The sequence below is a fragment of the Rissa tridactyla genome, chromosome 2, assembly GCF_028500815.1.
Source record: "Rissa tridactyla isolate bRisTri1 chromosome 2, bRisTri1.patW.cur.20221130, whole genome shotgun sequence".
In the NCBI taxonomy this organism is placed as follows: domain Eukaryota; kingdom Metazoa; phylum Chordata; class Aves; order Charadriiformes; family Laridae; genus Rissa; species Rissa tridactyla.
Genome location: NC_071467.1, coordinates 56,369,449 through 56,388,082, shown reverse-complemented (window position 1 = coordinate 56,388,082; position 18,634 = coordinate 56,369,449). Strand labels below are relative to the sequence as shown.

At 37.8% G+C, this 18,634-nt stretch overlaps 1 protein-coding gene across 7 annotated transcripts in view; it reads right to left on the bottom strand.

The window, feature by feature from the left end:
- ANKRD12 (ankyrin repeat domain 12) overlaps positions 1-18,634 on the bottom strand; it is a 67,446-nt gene that overhangs the window by 13,296 nt on the left and 35,516 nt on the right. For all 7 annotated transcript variants that reach the window (XR_008464681.1, XM_054190007.1, XM_054190009.1 and 4 more), the window contains 5 exons: positions 15,705-15,851; positions 14,567-14,767; positions 10,798-10,940; positions 9,085-9,232; positions 733-5,426 (listed from right to left, as the gene is read on the bottom strand). Coding sequence is in view for 6 of the 7 variants with exons in the window: in XM_054190007.1 (XP_054045982.1) it covers positions 733-5,426; positions 9,085-9,232; positions 10,798-10,940; positions 14,567-14,767; positions 15,705-15,851 (5,333 nt within the window). In the remaining variant the exon portion in view is untranslated. The remainder of the gene's footprint in view (positions 1-732; positions 5,427-9,084; positions 9,233-10,797; positions 10,941-14,566; positions 14,768-15,704; positions 15,852-18,634) is intronic.

Sequence of the window (18,634 nt, the reverse complement as noted above, 5' to 3'; positions counted from 1 at the left end):
ACAGCAAACAGTAACAACTGCACTTGAGCTGATGATGTGCTGCGCTGCACTGAGCTCCTTCACAGCTGTCAGCAGGAATATGCCCGCGTCAGAGCTATGGAGAGCTTCGAACTAAACAAGCATTCCTGAACTATGGATGTTCTTCAGGGAAAAGGAAACGAGCGTCACATTATTAAATAAAACCCAGAACATTTAAAATTGATGGATTACAAACGCCGGGACACAGCAGATTATATCTGCTGCTCTGGAGAGTATTAAGGAGAAACTGGAGATAGCTAGCAGGCACTCTCATACTTAGAAGTTTTGGTGATGGCCTTAATACTTTGACGCACTGCACATCCACCCCCCTCCAAATGAAACAGCTTTGAATAATTAGTTTTAACCAAACTATTGCCAGCAGAAATTTAGAGAAGCTCTTAACAATTGACTTCACATTTGAAAGGATAGCCTTTACAGTAGTAAATACTTTGAAATATAGTATTTGTCTGCGTGCCTTGAACAGGTGTCATACATGATGGTTTGCTTTGTAATGACTGTGAAACCACTGTTTATATTTCCACTGAATGGGGCTTTTAAATATGACATTACTGGTCAATATTGATTTGATACATGTCAACTTACTATTTTCAGCACAAGTATTCAGAAGCAAGTTAGGAAGAAAATGAAAATTACAATAATAAAACCAAAACATGCCTTTCATTATACTGTATATTTAAAGACCACATTACTTACAGTTGGGATGCATATCTTGCTCAAGGGATTGCCATCCAGTAGGTAGGAGCCATTGAACGTCACATATTCATCGTAATATTGAGGTGCCTGAGGAATAACGCTGCACAATAATTTACGCTTCTCTTCTATTTTTTTTCTTATGTGCAAGTATTCAAAATACGGGTTTGCTCTCTCAGAACTGTATGGCTGAATCTCTTCAAGTTTCAAAGAATCAACAATAGCTGCGAGTGACTGCTGGGTTTTCTCCTTCGCTTGCAGTAAAGAAGGGCTCACTTGCACAGGCTGAGGCACACGTGACACCTTTCTTTTACGTGGATGATGTACCTGAGCATCATCCTCTTCAGTTAATCTAATCCTTGCTTTCATAGATGCTGGCGATTCAGACTCTTTTTCTGACGTCTGCGTGCAGCCAACAGGATTCTGCTTACCCTGGTTGGCAAGTACATTTGCTCTGTTCCTCGTGATTCTTTGAGGTACTTCTTGCTGTTCCAGCTTCTGATCCTCAGCAATTTCTTCTTCTAGTTTAACTACTTGGCTGTATTTATTCACCTCTTCCTGCGTAATCTGTTGTGAACTATTTTCCAAATTAGATAAAGAGGAGTACTGTGGGGGATCATCTGTCAACACACTGTCTGCAGCACAGAGTTTTTTATTAGCTGATTCATTCGTAATTCCCTTTGACATTCCTGAACTTAGTTCACAGAGATCAGCATCGGCTTTACTATCAACATGCACTGAAACCAGCTTTTCTTGTTGGCCTTTTTCATTTCTAATGTCTGAAGCATCTGCTGTGTTACTATCCACTTCACTCTGAGCATTCTTACAGACAAGTTTATTGAATGTGTACGAATTTACATTTAACTGTGAACTGCTATCACTTTCAGGAATATCTTTTTCTAACGGTTCTATAGGTAAATCATTCACCCGTTCATAACTCTGTGAAACATCCTTCGTAGAGCTCTCAGAATGCAGAGCAATGGGTGCATCTGCCTTCTTAATGTTTGAAGGGAAGAAAGCATTTTCCGTCTCTCTGGAACCAGTAGCATCTGTATCCAAAGTAGAAGTTGTAGTTGGAACAAGATTTTGTTGTTGTACAAATGATGAATCTTGACTGCTAATGCCTGGTAAAGAAATGTGTCTAGACACATCCGGGAGTGGTTGGACAGGTAAAGAACAAGGCGACTGTGAAGGCAAAACTGACGCAGATTCTTGTGAAGTAGGATTTCCCTTGATTTCAGCATGCTGAGGCAAAAATTCAGATACTTGTTGCTCTTTTAATGTCCTGGTTTCAGAATTATGCACTGCTATAACACTGTTAGTATCTTGCTCTGATACGCCATAACCTGAGCTGTTAAACTCACTGTTTAATGAATTAAGTCTGTCGAAAGGCACATCCCACGATTTGGTTTGCTGAGTCACACCACTTTGACTACACGGCTCTAAATGCATATTATAGCCTTCCGAAGGGCTCATCTGAGCAGTGTTTTTAATGGTACTTGCACCTGTTGTTGCCTGCTTGTTGCTAGCAGCTCCAGTCAGAGATGGTGTAAAGTTTGACTGCAAACCAGACATACTACTTTGAAAATCTCTTTCAAGCATGCTACATGGTAGTTCTGGTTTAGGAGAAGTGCTAGCAAAAGTCTGAACTGATGGCAGAGCATTCTGATTATTTTCTTCTGATATTCGAGGCTGTTTGCTGTGTTCAGAAACAGCAGCAGGCATGCTGCACCTTCGAACTTCTACGACAGGTCTACACTCATTTAAAACCAGTTTAACATCTTCAACAGATGCTGATCTAATGTATGCTGGTGGAAGCCTGTTTGCGAAAGGTGGCTTAATACGATCTGGCAACTCGGCGAGACCATCAGTCTCTTTTTCAAGAAGGGCTGGTGATTTGGCACTTACCAGAAATGGTGATTGTGAAAAAGACATTTGGGAATCAGAACCTTCTAGCATAAAGTCTGAATCATATTCGATTGTAGGCCTTGGAGTAGTTACTGTGGTATGGCAAGAATCCTCAGAGCTTGCAACTGAAACCATGGACACTGATCTGGAGTTTAGACCTGTCTTTTCACTTTCTGATTTGGGGGATCTATTTAAGTTATCTAAACCCAAGGAAGGCTTTATAACATTGACACTTCTTGTATCTACTGATTGCGATCTATTACTTGTAGCGTCTTTCTGCTGCTTTTCCTTCATGCAAACATCTGGTAACTCTGAGCTTTTTGACCGAATCAGTTCTTTGCTCTTTACTTCAGCTAATGAGTGTTTTGGTTTTTCTTTCGTTTTGTTAAGTTCTAAACAAGTGCGGTTTCTTAAGCGTTCCTTCTCTTTCTGTTTTATTTTTTCTTTATGCTTTCTATGCCACTGCTCTATCTCCAGATCTTTAAGGCTAAGCATTCTTTCAAAACTAGTTTGCATTAAATCGTCATTGACTAATCTTTTTTCTTTAGGTCGAGCATCCTTTGCTGCAGGAGCTGGTTTAGGCTTAAGTTTCTCATGTTCGAGTTTTAGTTTAAGTAAACTACTTTGATGCAGTTTATCTTTATGCTTGTCTCTCTCTTTGTACCGGTCTATATCTTTATCTTTTTTATCTTTCTCTCTACCATCTGGAGTTTTCAACAAATCATCTTTTGGTTTTTCCTTCAAAGATGACAGTTTGTCATGCGCTGTTTTATTACTTTCTGTAGTACTGCTTCTCCTTTCCTCTTGCACATGTTTTGAGTTTGCTACTGTTGAGATCTCCTTGTCTTTGGATTTGTCTTTTTTTTCAAGTTCCTTTTCTTTGTCTTTAGTTCTGTTTTTTTCTGATTTAGTATATTCAGATTCTTTTTCAGGCTGTTTGGCTTTTCTTTCAGTACAGTGTTTTTCTTTGCTTTCAGCCCAGTGCCTGTCTTTATCAGCCCTTTCTTTATCGTGCTTCTTATCAGTTTTTTCTTTATTTCTTTCTTTGTCATCAAGTTTTTTAAGAGTACTTGTGCTTTTTATTTTATCATTTTCCTTATGGCATCTTTCTGCTTGCTGGAAGTTGGGCTTCTCCTTTACTTTCTCTATATTTTCATTTACTTCTGCTTTTTCTTTCTCTGTCTTGTATTCATGTTTTACCTTTTTCTCTTTTTCTCCATTTTTTCTTTCTGTTTTTTCAACATCTTTTTCTTTGGCTGAGGTTCGCTTTTCAGCCTTTTCTTTATTTTCCTTTAAATTCTTTTCGTGCTTTTCACTATCTGTTTCCTTTTCTATTAAATGCATGCTGGCTGCCTCATCTTTAACACCAAAGCAGAACAATTCCATTTCTTTATCTGCAAGCATAATTTCTTTTTCTTCTTTTGTATCTTTTATTTTTTCATCCTTGAGAAACTTCTCATTTTCCTTTTTGTTCTTCTCTTTCTCTCTCTCCTCTTTAGCATTTCTCTCTTTCTGGAACTGTCTCTCCTTAACTAACTTATCTTCCTTTGCCACCGCTTTTTCTAGCTTTGATTTTCTGTCTGAAGAAAGAGATTCATGTTCTATATTTAACAACATATCTTCATTTTCATCACTTTTGAAAAAGTTCTCTTTCCAAAATTCTCTGTCAAACTCAATACTTCTTTGAACCTCTTTGACATTATCTTTATGTTTATGTTTCTCCTTTTCCCCATCCTGTTCCTTTTTGTGCTTGTCCTTTTCTCTTTCTTTGTGCCTTAATTTATGCTTTTTAAGTGTTTTACCTTCCTTGTCAATTTTTCTTAGAGTATACTCCGAATTCTCAAATGTTGAGCTACTATCTTCTTCTTTAATTTTAGGACTAGATTTTTCACCAAATTCTAAGTGAAAATCTTTCTGATGATGCTTGCTTTTTTCTTTGTGCTTGCAAGATTTGCCACTAGAACTTTCCACTAGACATTCAGAATCAGTGTTGTGATCATACCGAACTAATTCGGATTGCAATGTTATTTCAGAACCTCCCGGTGATAAGCAAGTTTTGGTGTTTTCTTGCTTTAATGGTGTTGACTGCTTTTCACTTAATCCACAGGGATGCTTTGGAGATTTGCCAGCAGTGATATGAAATATATGTAAAGAAGAGTCGTCTTTTGGGGTGAAAGACTTCTTAAAGGTTTCCTCCTCTCTAGTTTTATCTACAGAATCTAACCCAGAAGTAGCTATATTTGTTACTCTAGCATTTTCTTTTTCTTGCTTTAGTTCTTGATTCTCTTTATTTTTGCTCTGATTTTTTACTTTCCTTTTAACTTTGCCTTTTTGCTTGTGTTCGTTTGTGACCATATATTCTTTCTTCACTCTTACATCAGAATTTGATGTCTCTGAAATAGAGCAAGGAGAGACTATCTTCTTGTCCTGAAGTATTTCTTCATCAGAACTTTCAGAACTTGAATACAGAACTCTAGATGATTTCTGCTTTTTGCTTTTAAATGGTTTTGAAAAAACAACTTTTTCTTGTTTCACAAATAAGCTGTTCTTTTCAACTTCTGTCTCATCCTCTTTCCTTAGGTCTTTTCTAAGAATATGTCTGTCATCGATCATTTTTTTCATTTCATCTTCATCATCATCTTTGAACTCATACTCATCAAGAGCAGATGGAAGTGGTGCCTTACTAGGGACCATTTGTTTGCTGTCATTGGCTGCAGAGTCCTTTTCTGCTTCTGAATCAACATTCCCCTCTACACTGGAAGGATTTACAGATGGAGGTTCTTCAGAATCTAGAGAAAGAAAACGAAAAATTAGGTTGAATACTGATGGAACATTCTTCACACTTCAGTTAGGAGAAAACAGTTCGGTTCAGCAGTCATACTGCTATAAAAATGAAAAAAGTAAAAAACACTCAAAACACACAATAAGCCTTCTCACTAGAAGTAAGCTTTTTAAGAGAAAACAAAAGGTCATGAAGCCAAAGTGCCCCCCACACTTTACAGTTTTCGCTCAGGTATGTAAAAATATTAATTAGCATTTAAATCCCAATCTAATAAAAGCAATGCACTTTAAATTTTGTAAACCTCATCTACTGTGCATAATTCCTGCATAACCTGACTCTTTCTCAAGGACATCTTGTTATGATGACTCATTCCTCTAGGAATTCATCAACTCTAATGCTAACAACTAAACTATATTCCTCAACATGAACTATTTAGTCATGTTTCAATGGCAGATGAGCTTTTATTCTTAAATAAAAGACAAAGAGCTGCTTGTGTAAAAAAATTGCCTCGTGAATCTTCACGTATCTGATACAGACAGCCTAAAGTAGACCATGCTATAAGTCACTGCAACTGGTGTCTGCTATACGAGTGCACAGCATGGAGCAAGTATGTTGGTACTGGATGTCTTGGACTTGCAAGTCCAAAATGTAAACCTCTCAACTGTTCCCAAAATGAAAATTTAGGAATATGAAGTGTTATCACCACCTGATCATGCGAAAATCTAGAACTCAAAAATCTTTAAAAAGTATTTCTGTATGTATTGTTGCCTCCAAATCAGGCTCCAGGGTCAAGCCTCTTCAGCTGACTCTATCAGTTTGCTTTTTAAAGAGAGCTGAGTATTGTCATATTCAGTACCATGAACTAAAGATTGGACATACTGAATAAAAAAAAACAATAACAAAAGAGTTTGAAATAATACTGTAAGGAAAGTGATGAATCAGTTACAATGCTTTAAAAAGTTCGAATAATTAAAAAAAAAAAGAGTTCTGCTGCAAGATTCCGCCGCATTTCCAGTAGATCCTTGGTGGACCAACTGCCTGTACACAATGGTTAAGACACATACCTTGCCAGCCGGCTTCTCAGCTACTTTGTATTCAACAACACAGTATCAATAAAATAGATGCCAGAAGTTCCTAATCTCATCTGTAGCACCCAGAACATACATTACTAGTTCTGCGCTATCAGCTTTTTATATATTCCACCCCCCCATTCATATGTACATGCCATCATCTTCCTGCCTTAACTCTTAACTACTCCTTGTAGCTTGTCTGTGCCTTCCTTCCACCCTTTTCCTACAAGGTAGTTCTTCTCTCTTCTGTGTCCCTATTTGCTTTGTTCTCAATAGTCTTTCCCCATCCCAATCACATCAGACACCTTACTTCTTAATGACTAAAGGTAAAGCAATGGAAGTACAGGAGATGGATCCCCTATTCTCTAAGCCTGATTCCTTGAGATACTGCAGAGAACATTCTGCTCCTCTTGGAAACCAGCTCATGGAAACTAAGCAATACCTTGCACAGACAAACAACTGTTGAGGAATCAATTGCTAAACAGTAACAAGTTTATATTATGCGTATGTAAAAATATTTTTCTTAAGATTAACTATTTGGCTAAGCTTAAGTAGATTCTGTAGAGCAATGCCACAACTGTCCCTTAAAACAGAATGACTATGGACTGTATTTTCAGGCAATTCTTCTAATGCCAAAATTGTTAACATCAGAACACTTATTAGCTCTACATAGGGACTATGACTTTTTTTTTCTTGAAGTATAGCAAAATCTTGAATAGAAAACACTCCTAGGTGTTTGGGTTTTTTTGTTGTTTGTTGTTTGGTTGGATTTTTTTATTGTCAGTGAAAAAGAAACTGACTTTAACAATCGTGTGACACAATGCTCTCCCTCATATAATTTTCACAGAATCACAGAATGGTTGAGGTTGGAAGGGACCTCTAGAGGTCTCATACAACCCTCCCTGCTTAAGCAGGGGCACCCAGGGGCATCCAGTTGCCCAGGACCGTGTCCCTACAGCTTTGGAATATCTCCAAGGATGGAGACTCCACAGCCTCCCTGGACAACCTATGCCAGTGCCCAGTCACCCTCACAGTGAAAGTGTTTCCTGATGTTCAGAGGGAACCTCCTGTGTTTCAGGTTGTGCCCACTGCCTCTGGTCCTGTCAGTGGGCACCACTGACAAGAGCCTGGCTCTGTCCTCTTTCCACCCTCCCAAGTATTTGTACACATTGGTAAGCTCTCCCTGAGGCTTCTCTTCTCCAGGCTGAGCAGTCCCAGCTGTCTCAGCCTTTCCTCATAGGAGACATGCTCCAGTCCCTTCATCATCTTCATGGCCGCTTGGTGATCTCCCTTCCAGTATGTTTATGTCTCTCTTGTACTGGGGAAGCCCACTACTGGACCCCAGCACTCCAGCTGTGGCCTCACCTGTGCTGAGCAGTGGGGAAGGATCCCCTCCCTCGACCTGCTGGCAACACTCCTCCTAATGCAGCCCGGGATACCACTGGTGGTGTTTGTGGCAAGGGCACATTGCTGGCTCATCTTCAACCTGGTGGTCCACCAGACCCCCGGGGCCTTTTCCACAAAGCTGCTCTCCAGCTGGTCAGACCTCAGCCTGTGCTGGTGCCTGGTGTTGTTTCTCCCCACATGCAGGACTTCACACCTCCCCTTGTTGAACTACATGAGGTTCCCATCAGCCCATTTCTCCAACACATCAAGGTCCCTCCAGGTGTTCACACAACTCTCCAGTGCATCAGACACTCCTCCCGTTTTTGTGTCATCAAGCTTCCTGATGGTACACTCTACCTAATCATTAATGAAGATGTTAAACAAGACTGGATCCAGTATTGACCCCTGAGGTATACTGCTAGTTACTGGCCTCCAACTAAACTTTGTGCTGCTGATCACCACACTTTGCGCCTGGCCATTCAGCCAGTTTTCAATCCACCTCATTTCTTTTACTCAAGAAAATCTGAATTCTGAAGATTCTGTGAAAGCAGAATGAAAAATTCCTACTTAGCACTCAAGCAAGTTACGCATGGTCAAGAATCTTTTGCTTCCAAGGAGACAATAGTTCTTTCTGTGCCCCAACAGGTGATACCTGCTCCCTAATCTGCAGAAATCGCCATGTTTGTTGTCTTGCCTCTATGTAAGCAAGCTACAATCCGATCACCTTCACAAAGGAGTGATTCCCCCACTGGCAGGGACTTTTTTTTACTGAGTAAGTGTAACTAAGTTATGCCCATGTGAGACACTAGCTCCCAATTGATCTACTAGGAATGTGAAATAAGGGACTTTGGTGATATTGTCCCACAAGAAGACTCCTCAGAAACCACTTTGTATTATAATAAATAAGGTATTTTTCTCTGTATCTTCCTGTGATAAAGCCACCATTCTCAGGTAGCGTTGATTTGGAGAGTGGGAAGGGCTTATTAAAGAGAAAGGGAGAGAAGGAAAAAAAGTTTGAACAAACATTACAGATAACTCAATTGAGAAATTTTAAAACCACCTCTAAAACTAAAAGTGGAAAACACCCTTAGCAATAGCAATCGCTACCTGCAGCAACTCTTAATAGCTAACACTATACAAAAGATTAAAATCACTTAACTTCAGGCGAATAGATGCATTTGAAGTATGCAATTAAATGGCTACTTTTACCTGAGCAACTGTCCTCATCATCAGAGATGGGCACCTCCCTTTTCAATAGCATTTCCAACTCTTCAGTTTCAGCAACATCAACAGGTCTCTCACCATGCTTATTGGCTTGAAATGGATTTCCACCATGTCGAAGCAACAGCTTCACGATCTGCAGCATTAAATAAATGAGCTTTTAGGTTTTCCACAACATGTTACTTGACCAGCATAAAAATCTTCTATTGCAAACAGAATGTGGATAATGTGATACACAATCCTAAACTCCTACCTATCATGCTGAAGTCTTGCTTTGCAAGGTCATCTAGAATGCAAGGTCCAGGTATTCATAACCTGCTCGTTAAAAGAGGTAACAGGGAAGACTAAAGAAAGTTGTTCTCTGTTACACAGACATAGCATCACAAAGAAAAGCAACAGTGACCTCTTGTTCTTGCTGTTCTAGCATTTCCTCACACAGTTTATCTGGTTCTTCACCTACCAAGCTCTCTAGTCCTCTGCACTCAATTCACCTTGCCACAAATTTTATAGCACTTAACTGTAAGGAGCAAGAAATTTTTTTCAAATAGCACTACTACTAGTTTCCACAGCATTCCAGAAAAGCCCTGACAGAGATCCAAGTATCTTATTGGAGGAACAAACTACCCCCATCCCCAACTGAATAGAATACAGCAAAATCATCAATTTCTCTAGCATCAAGGGCAAAAAATTGTTAAATGATACCAAGGCCACTGCATTTTCAGCACAGTATCCAGTTATCAGTTACTTTTTTTTTTGTCCTGCATGCTAAAAATGGGGAAATTCAGCAGACAGCATAATTTTTCCAATACATCATGTTGGTGAGATGGTCACAGATACCAACACTGAGATCAGATAAGCAAGAGATCCTGTTCTCCAAAACTCTACTACAGTTTTATGCAAGTTTGATATAAAGGTCCACTTTTGTTTAGATACTCGTAAGAAACAATTACTAAACAGATAATAAAAATTTCACAATCAGATTATCATAATTAATTTCTAGCCTTTCCAGAAGATCTTTTCAAACTGAACATCTTGTTTGGAAGGTACACTTGATTTAAGGATGTTTTCTATTTTTTGCTTTATACCGCAGATCACACACATAGTAATGAAATGATAGACATAAAGGGATCTAGTTTGCAGAAAACAAGAACAAACTCAGATGTAAAATACCTACAGTGCTCCATTTATCTTCTCCTTGAAGTCATTATTGGTAAAATTTAAAAAAATATCTGTGCTCTATTTCAAAGTCCATAGCAACTATATAAAAATAAATGTAGGATATATACCTTTAAAAAAGATTTTTATATATATAAAGCATATTTACATTCATATATGCACAGAAATAAAAAAGTATTTCCACAAACCCACCATATTCTGTTTGGAGACATTTTTCTTTTGAGAATTCTATACAGTAGAAATCTCTCCAAAAAGTCATTAAAATGTTTATTTATTAAAAAAAGTAAGAGTGAAACTTTTAAATATTTAAGAAAACAGATACCGGTAGAAAATATCTGTCAGTAGAAGTAGGATGAAAAGCAAAATGAAACAAAGAAAACAAAAACAACTTTAAGATGCCCCCAAAACAGCAGAAGCAGAATTATAAAGCCACATGAGAACAATCAGGACAGTTAAGATTTGTACTAATGACTGAGCATTTCAAACCACTTATTTATTCCCCTCCCACTCTCTCAGAACACTCACATTTCTATGCCCACTACTAGCAGAATCATGAAGTGGTGTATCGTCATCTAAGCCCTGTGTGTTCACGTCGGCTCCTGCTGCTATCAGGACTTTAGCAACATCGTAGTAACCAACATTACAGGCTTCATGTAGTGGTGTCCAACCTATAGTGAAGAGTGGCAAGTGTAAGTTTGAAAGGTCAAAGATTGAAGTTTGTTTTTTTCTCCTGTGCAATAGATCTCTGTTGCCTTGAAACATTTCAAAATATACACAGTAGTTGGCAGGACAGTAATGCCACCCATTTGATGAACAATACATGTTTTATCAACTTTAAACCTCATGCCAAATTCCAAATTCTATTGTGACTGAACTGAACACAAAAATCACTAATTAAATAGTAAAAGACAAAATCTGGCACAAAATCCCCAGGCTAAAGGTGTTATTCTTTGATTAGTGAGCATTTGAACACAGTGTTAGGTATATATAAATAACATTATTCTATATGGGAACAGTTTGAAAACCACACTATTGGAAAGAATATGTATGGCAAGTTACTGTAACCAGTGCTCCTTTACTGCCACTGAGCACGTACCAGGAATCACTAATAACATTCAGCAGCTATTAGTCTACATAGCAAGCTATTATTAAATATTGGCAGAGAACTTATTCCTGGTATTTCTTGGAATATTAGTCATTTTTAATGATTTCAATTTCCACATTGATAATCTGAAGCTCAGTGCTCATTTTTTTGTAGCAGACTCTCAAGTGAAGACAATGATCAATCTACACATGCTATATTCCTTCCCTCAATTTCCTCTCCCCAACTTGATGCCTTCCACTTCATAGCTGCCCTGAACTTCTACCCTGCTGTTGATGCCTTCTCAAAGACCAGTTCTGGGAAAGCATTCAACTTTTGTTTCCAACATAACCAGCGTTAAGTCTGGAAGAGTTTATTCACTTGAATTTTGCATCTAATCAGTAATAGTCTTGTACATCCATGAAGAGGAGGTACAAGAAACCCATAACTTATCTAACCCCTCAGTAAGGTTATTTCTCACCTTCATCTCTCACACAACTCTCCTGCCACTCATTTAAATAAATTTAAAAAAAAAGAAAAAAAAGAAAAAGAAAAGGAAAAAAACCTTCTACCTCATTCTACAGCAAAACACTTCTTCCTGATCTTCATATCCTAAATTTCTTCTCCAAGCATCACTTGGGTCACTCACTTCCAACATAGCCTGGCTATTACCTCCTTCTTTCCATTTTCTTATCATCTATCCTCTTCCCACTCGCCCACAATGCTGATCCTCTTCTGCTCTTGGCCCTCTGATCCCTGTCTTCTTTCCCCTTATTCTCTCCATAATGCATTCTTCTCCATGTCTTACTGCCTTGCCTTTCTGTCCTATCACAACATCCAGCCTGCCAACTCTAGTCCTGGCTTGCTCTCAACATCTGTTTCCTTTACTCTTGTTCTCACACAGCAGTATCATTCTGGCAGATATCCCATGAACAGGGTTACTTCCTCCATTACTAATTCATTTTCTGCTCTTTTAGTTCTGCCAAGTTCTTAGCTAAAAAATTGTAAATTCTCTAAACTTCACTGCATCCTAAATTCTTATTTTTCTCTACTCATGACTCACTGCCCAAATCCTCCCCCTCTTCTTGACTTCTTCCTCTGTACAGGATTTTGAGGCTTAGCCACTTCTGTTTCTCACTTTGGATTACCAATGGAAAAGTATCTCACTTGATCCCAGACACCTCTTCCAGAGTTCTGAATGAAGTCCCTAACCACTTGCTCCCAGCTGATTCTCAGAACCAGGTCTCAGCCATTCTCCTCGTCCTTTCATCTGCCTTTAAAATTAGTTAAGTAATTATACTAGGCCAGGCTGGAATGAAGCTACAAAGTTAGCTTCCTTTACAGCAGCCCATACAGTGTTGTGCATTGCATTTGGGGACAAAACAGCCCAGTGTTTTGGCTACTGCTGACCAGCGCTTGTACAGTGTTAAGGATTTCTCTCTCCCTCCTCCTGGGCAAAAGCTTGGGAGGGTCATAGCCAGGACAGCTGACCCAAACTGACCAAAGGTATATTCTATTCTGTATGATGTCATGGTCAGTAATTAAAGCTCAGGGAAAGGAGAAGGAATAAGGGATGTTCATAGTTATGGTGTTTGTCGTCCCAAGCACCCATTACGCCTGCTGAGGCCCTGCTCCCTAGGAAGTGGCTGGACATTTGCTAGCCGATGGGAAGCAGTGAACGAATTCCTCTTTTTCCTATGCTTGCATGTGGAGCTTTTGCCTTTCTTATTAAACAGTCTTTAACTCAACCCATGAGGGCTTTTTCCCATCTTACTTTCTCCCCCTGCCCTGTTGAGGAGGGGAAGCAAGAGAGCAGCTGGGTGGGCGTCTAGTAGCCAGCCAAAGTTAACCCACCACAACATCTCTTCTTGAAGTGTTTCTGTTTCTCCCTGTGATTTCTATGGGTCTGTCTTCCCCTGAACCTCCCCCTCCTTTTCTAAAATTGCTCTTGTCAACAAGTTCTTCTCATCTCCCCTCTCAACTTCTCTAATGATCTCACAAGGTTCTACTTCTGCTTCCTTTCTTTTCTTCCTCTACGTGCTAGTACTGGGCAGCCTCATCTTCAAACACAAATTCAGCTACCCTCTATAAACTAAGAAATTACTGATCCGTTTCTTACCTAAAAACCCCAAGATTTTAGTCCCTCTCATTAATACCTTCTCTTGATGTCAAATTTGAGATGACAACTAACTGTACTATGTAGTTCTCAAATTCTCCCACTGGAGCCTGCTACCTCAGTTCATCTCACCTATTTCCGCTGAGAATATCTTTCTCTCTATAACCATTTAGATCCTTAAACTGAGCATCTTTAGCAGGCTTTGCTGTAGGTCTTGTTAAAATTCTCATTCAGACCTTCACTATATTTTTGCTTCTACTGAAACTGCTAGCTAGTGCTGCCACTTAATTTGGTGCCTGGCCAATCGACAACTGGCAACTATTGAACTCAAAACTGCAGGTTCTATCTTCTGTGAAAGCTTTACTTTGGGGATCTCATATTTACTCTGCTGGAGATTTTTTACTAAAACACGTAGAAACTTAACCACTGTGAGAGTATCAAAAGCAAAATAAGCAAAAGTTTGACAGCAGGTTCCAATTATTTAGGAGGTCTTACAGACAAACAGACCATAAAAAAAGATATCAAATAAAGGAGACTAAAATATGGTACAAGTTACAACTTACCTTAGAGTTCAATCAATGCTGAAATCACAGCAAAAACTGACATATCAAAACTGTCATTAATCTAGCAGGACTAGACAACAAGTGCAAGCTATACCACACTCACCTGCTTTGGTACATATTAGCTGTCCCAGTAAAAAGGCAACGTACATTACAGTGCTACCACCTTCACTGTTACTAAACTTTGCATCTCTTCACATAGCTTACAATCCCATTATAAATTATTGACTTTGCTTGGTACAATTCTACGAAGTTCAGCAAGCATGCACACACATTTTTGTAAATACCTAACATGCAAAGGGCCTGGCCACAACTGAAACCTCCAGGTATTAATATACTGTTCGAATAATATACTAAGCACTATACTGTCCCAGTACTACCGTGGCAATCAGAAATAAAAAATACGATTTGAGGATTTCTAGTAAGTTTTGTTCTATATTTTCATTTGCATATAGCATGAACTGAAATTAAACCTCTGATAACAATTTCAGCACTAATTTTGAATTTGTACAGTTAAGAGAACATGTATCAACTTACCTGCAAAATCTTTTACATTCACATTTGCACCTAAACTGATTAGCTCCTTAACCTGTTTAACATCCCCTCGAATTGCTGCCATATGTAGTGGAGTTTCCCCTCGTTCATTTCTCTTGTTAACTTTGTCTTTTTGTCTTGAAGAAGAGCTTGGAGTTTTCTTTTGTGTTGGTGTTGTTTGTAAGGAATGATTTAAAGTGGAATCTACAAAACAAGTTTTTAAATGGTCACTGTAAGTTACTTAATGCTATTTTTACTTCACCTCATCTTAACATTTGCATTCAAAGATGACAATTATCAGTGAATAACTATATTTAAATACAGAATGTATTTGACACTTCATATGTATCAACACAATGCCTATTTGCAACGTGCAAAACGGTGTTTTGCAAAATCTCACTCTTTTTAAAGTAGGTTTCAAGGACAGATGAAGTCTGTTGCCCTTCCTCCTTATGTAGTGGGATGCCAGTATTGTACTCCATGCACTTCCTCACCACAAATATGTGCCAACACAAATGTTTTTGGTTGAACTGGATAGTTTCTTAAGGAAATGCAGCCATTCACTTTTAAATGACAATTTTGTAAAAACATTACACCTGTAGAACACATAGATACATAAAGATTTTTTTCAAATAGAACTGGACCAAGGATAGTTTGAAGTTCTGATTAAAAGCAAGGTGCCTCCCCTCTCCCATTAAATCCTAAGGAAATGATCCAGTTTCCGTCTAAATTAAAATCCTGCTCCAAATTGAGACAATGAGACAGTAGTTAAATTTCATTAAAAAAACCAAACAGATAACATTTTGGTTTTTAAATAATGCCATAATAATGCCAGCTTTTAAATAATTCCATTTTAAATATGGAACAGCATTTGAGAGTCAAAAATATTCAAAGGAAGAAAATACATTTTCAGGTTTTACAGCTATCATAATGCAAAACTTTGCACATAAATACAAAAGGTCAAGAATTTTTCATCAAATTACTTGTCAATGCAAAATAGAGTTTTAACAGAATTATGAATAATTAATAAAAAATTCAAGAAAAATCAAGAATTGTTGAAAAACATCAGGGTTCAGAATATTCTGAGTGGGACAGAATTAAGCAGACAGGAAGAAGAAAACTGTTAACTTTGTAAGATCACCTGGACTGTTGTCTCGTGCTGTCATCTGCATGAGAAGTGCCATCTGTTTGCGCTCGGACAGAGGATAACCAAAAAGAATACTAACTGGTGTTGATTTCTTATTTCCAGCATCCTTCTTCATTTTCTTTTTCTCTGGACCTTCCTTCTCTGGAAATATTAACATTTAAAAACTCAAACTGCTGTTCTATTAGAACACTTTTCTAGAAATAAACACATCCTTTTAAGATACATGAACTGGTGATTGGTGGCAGGTGATGAAAACTAGAAATTGCATTTCTAATTTACTGCATTTGCATTAGTTTTAGTTACCTGTTCTAATCATATCAGGATAAGCAGCTACTTAACGAAAGCATTTAAAGCTGTAAAGGGGGTTACTAAAAAATTCTAAAAGATGAAAACCATATTTCACAGCAGGAAGACTGTCGCAACTTTAATTTTCAGAGAATCAAGTCAGGTGCTTAAAAAATTCTGGAAGATCAGCTAGTCAACTTTCAACCCTGAAAAGTCAGATAGACTGTGCTCTATCATACTTCTCTCAAGACACCATGTTAAAAATTAGGAAAAGACTTTTTAATACTGGTATTTGTTAAGTAATTGGATAAAAGAACATTTCTTTCAAACTCATCTTATTACCTCACCTTAGAGCAATTTCTTCTTCAAAACTCATATCCTTCAAAAACATACAGCTATTTAATATACATAATGTCTTTCCTTTTATCAATATTTATGGAAGTTGCTTAATATTTCATGTCCAAGTTTCAAACCAGGAGCTAAAATTACACATCTGAATAAACAGATCATTTCTGAAGCTATTCAGTACCTACAAACTCTCCCAGATCTTCAAATTGGTTAAATGTGCTCTGAAAACAGACAACTTTTTAATACCTAACAAATTGGAAAACTACAACTTTACTTGTGTAATTTGGAAACTTTGGACTCTGTCTTCCATCCTTTTTGAAAGTTCTTCCTTCATTTTCTATATAAAGGTCTCATAAACCAAACACAGGCATTTAGATTAAAGTATGATAGAAAACAACTGATTTGTGATTAAGTGACTTTGACTAAATCACTTTTATCTGGAGCAGTAAGTAATGATCTCAACATCAAACAATTACAAACTCTCAATGCATCAAATTTCTTCTCGCACAACAATTTCCCAAAGCTCTCCCTACCTGGTATTTATTGTTTAACTGTATTTTCTAGAGACATATTAGTTTGCATTTATGTGTAGTGAAGACCATTCATTCTCTGTAATTATCTCATCTTTCCAGGCAACTGCTCTTTCTGTCTTAACAAGTTCTTATCAAATTGAACATTTTATATCTTTTAAGTAGCTTATATTCCTTACATGCTAGCTCTATAACACCTACCTTTTTCTTCAGAGCCCCTAAGATTACTACTTGAATATAAACGCACTGGATATAAAAGATGGCTCAAATAACCTGAGTCACAAACTAGGTGATTTGGAATGAAAATTTTTGAAAGAGTTAAAAAAATAAAGTTCTAACCACCTCTGTCAGGAAGGAATGGTCTGAAGAACATTCTATCAGACTCAACCAACAGAAACAACATCTCCAAACTCTGAGCAAATAATTCCCTTGGTTTTCTTCCCTAAAAGCCTGGGTTTAGTATTAGCTTTTCCAGAGATCTTATCTCTCTCTACCGCACCTTTTTCTTTTGGAAGCCTCCCTTAGTGATCACCTTCCCAACGGGCCTTTCACAGATGGACAGGACTCTGCATCCTACAGTCACAGGTAATCCCAGTTCAACCTCCAGGCTGAACTACTGACCACAAAGTTAAGGACAGAATTCAGTAAGGATGTCTATTGCCTGCTTTTTCTCCTCTGTGGCTGACTGATGTGCTAATTCCCATAAAGCAAGTGAGAACATGAAACAAAGCTGAGACCTAAAAATTACAACAGTAAATACATAATAAATGAAAGGGGGGCTGGGGGAAAAGATGTTGAACCCATTAACCATACTAAAATGTTAGAATTTGGCTGGGAATTGGTTGATGATTTTTACTATTAGTTAAATAAGCCTGGTTGCCACACTGATCTTTTTAGCTCTTTGTATAAGTTATTTCATCTTATTCTTACTGTGACCGATTACCATCTGATGAGACACTGTTCATCCAATTTCAGTTAATCTTAGTATTTTGGGCCATAGTAAAAAAATATATGTGGAAACGCAATTAAGCTAAGTCAAAGTAGGGGGCAGAGATTTTGTTATTACTGTCCCCATGATTATATTAGTCTCCCAGTTTCCTTTCCTAAATGTCAACCTCAAACACCTGCATGATATAAAACATCATTAAAAAAAAATAAATCTGTCATCTGCAAAAGCAGCAAATCTTAAAACAGAAGAGTCCACCGTGGCAAAATTCACTGACTTTCTGCAGAGAGACCGAAATTAATAGAAAGTTACAAATTAGAAGATTAAGTCTTTTTGAGGTTTTTAACCATGTCATTCCACGTTTCATTAAGCCTCAAACTGACTAATTTTTTTATCTTTTGATTTTCTCCACTTCTACCTTAGGCCCTCTCTGTGGCCCTCCTAGTTTCATTCGTTTCCTCTCAACTCATTTTCTGCCTTCCTAGCCTTCTCTAAATCTCAACTTCTAGGCTAGATTACAGACACAGGCTCTAGTAATGCAATGCTCTTGAGGCACGGGACGGCATGTAAATAGTGCACATCTTGAATTCCTTAATGACCAAATAAGAAATACATGATTTTACAGACTAAACAATTATGATCAAGACTGTTTTAAGAATGGAAAGATACAGACTTATGTACATATTAAAAAAACCCTACATATCTAACCATCATGTTTAAAAAGGAAACAAGATCCCTTTTACAGAAGTAATTGATGAGATTTTTCTAAACTGCATGCATCTCATACCCTTGAATATCTAAAAATTCATTCAATA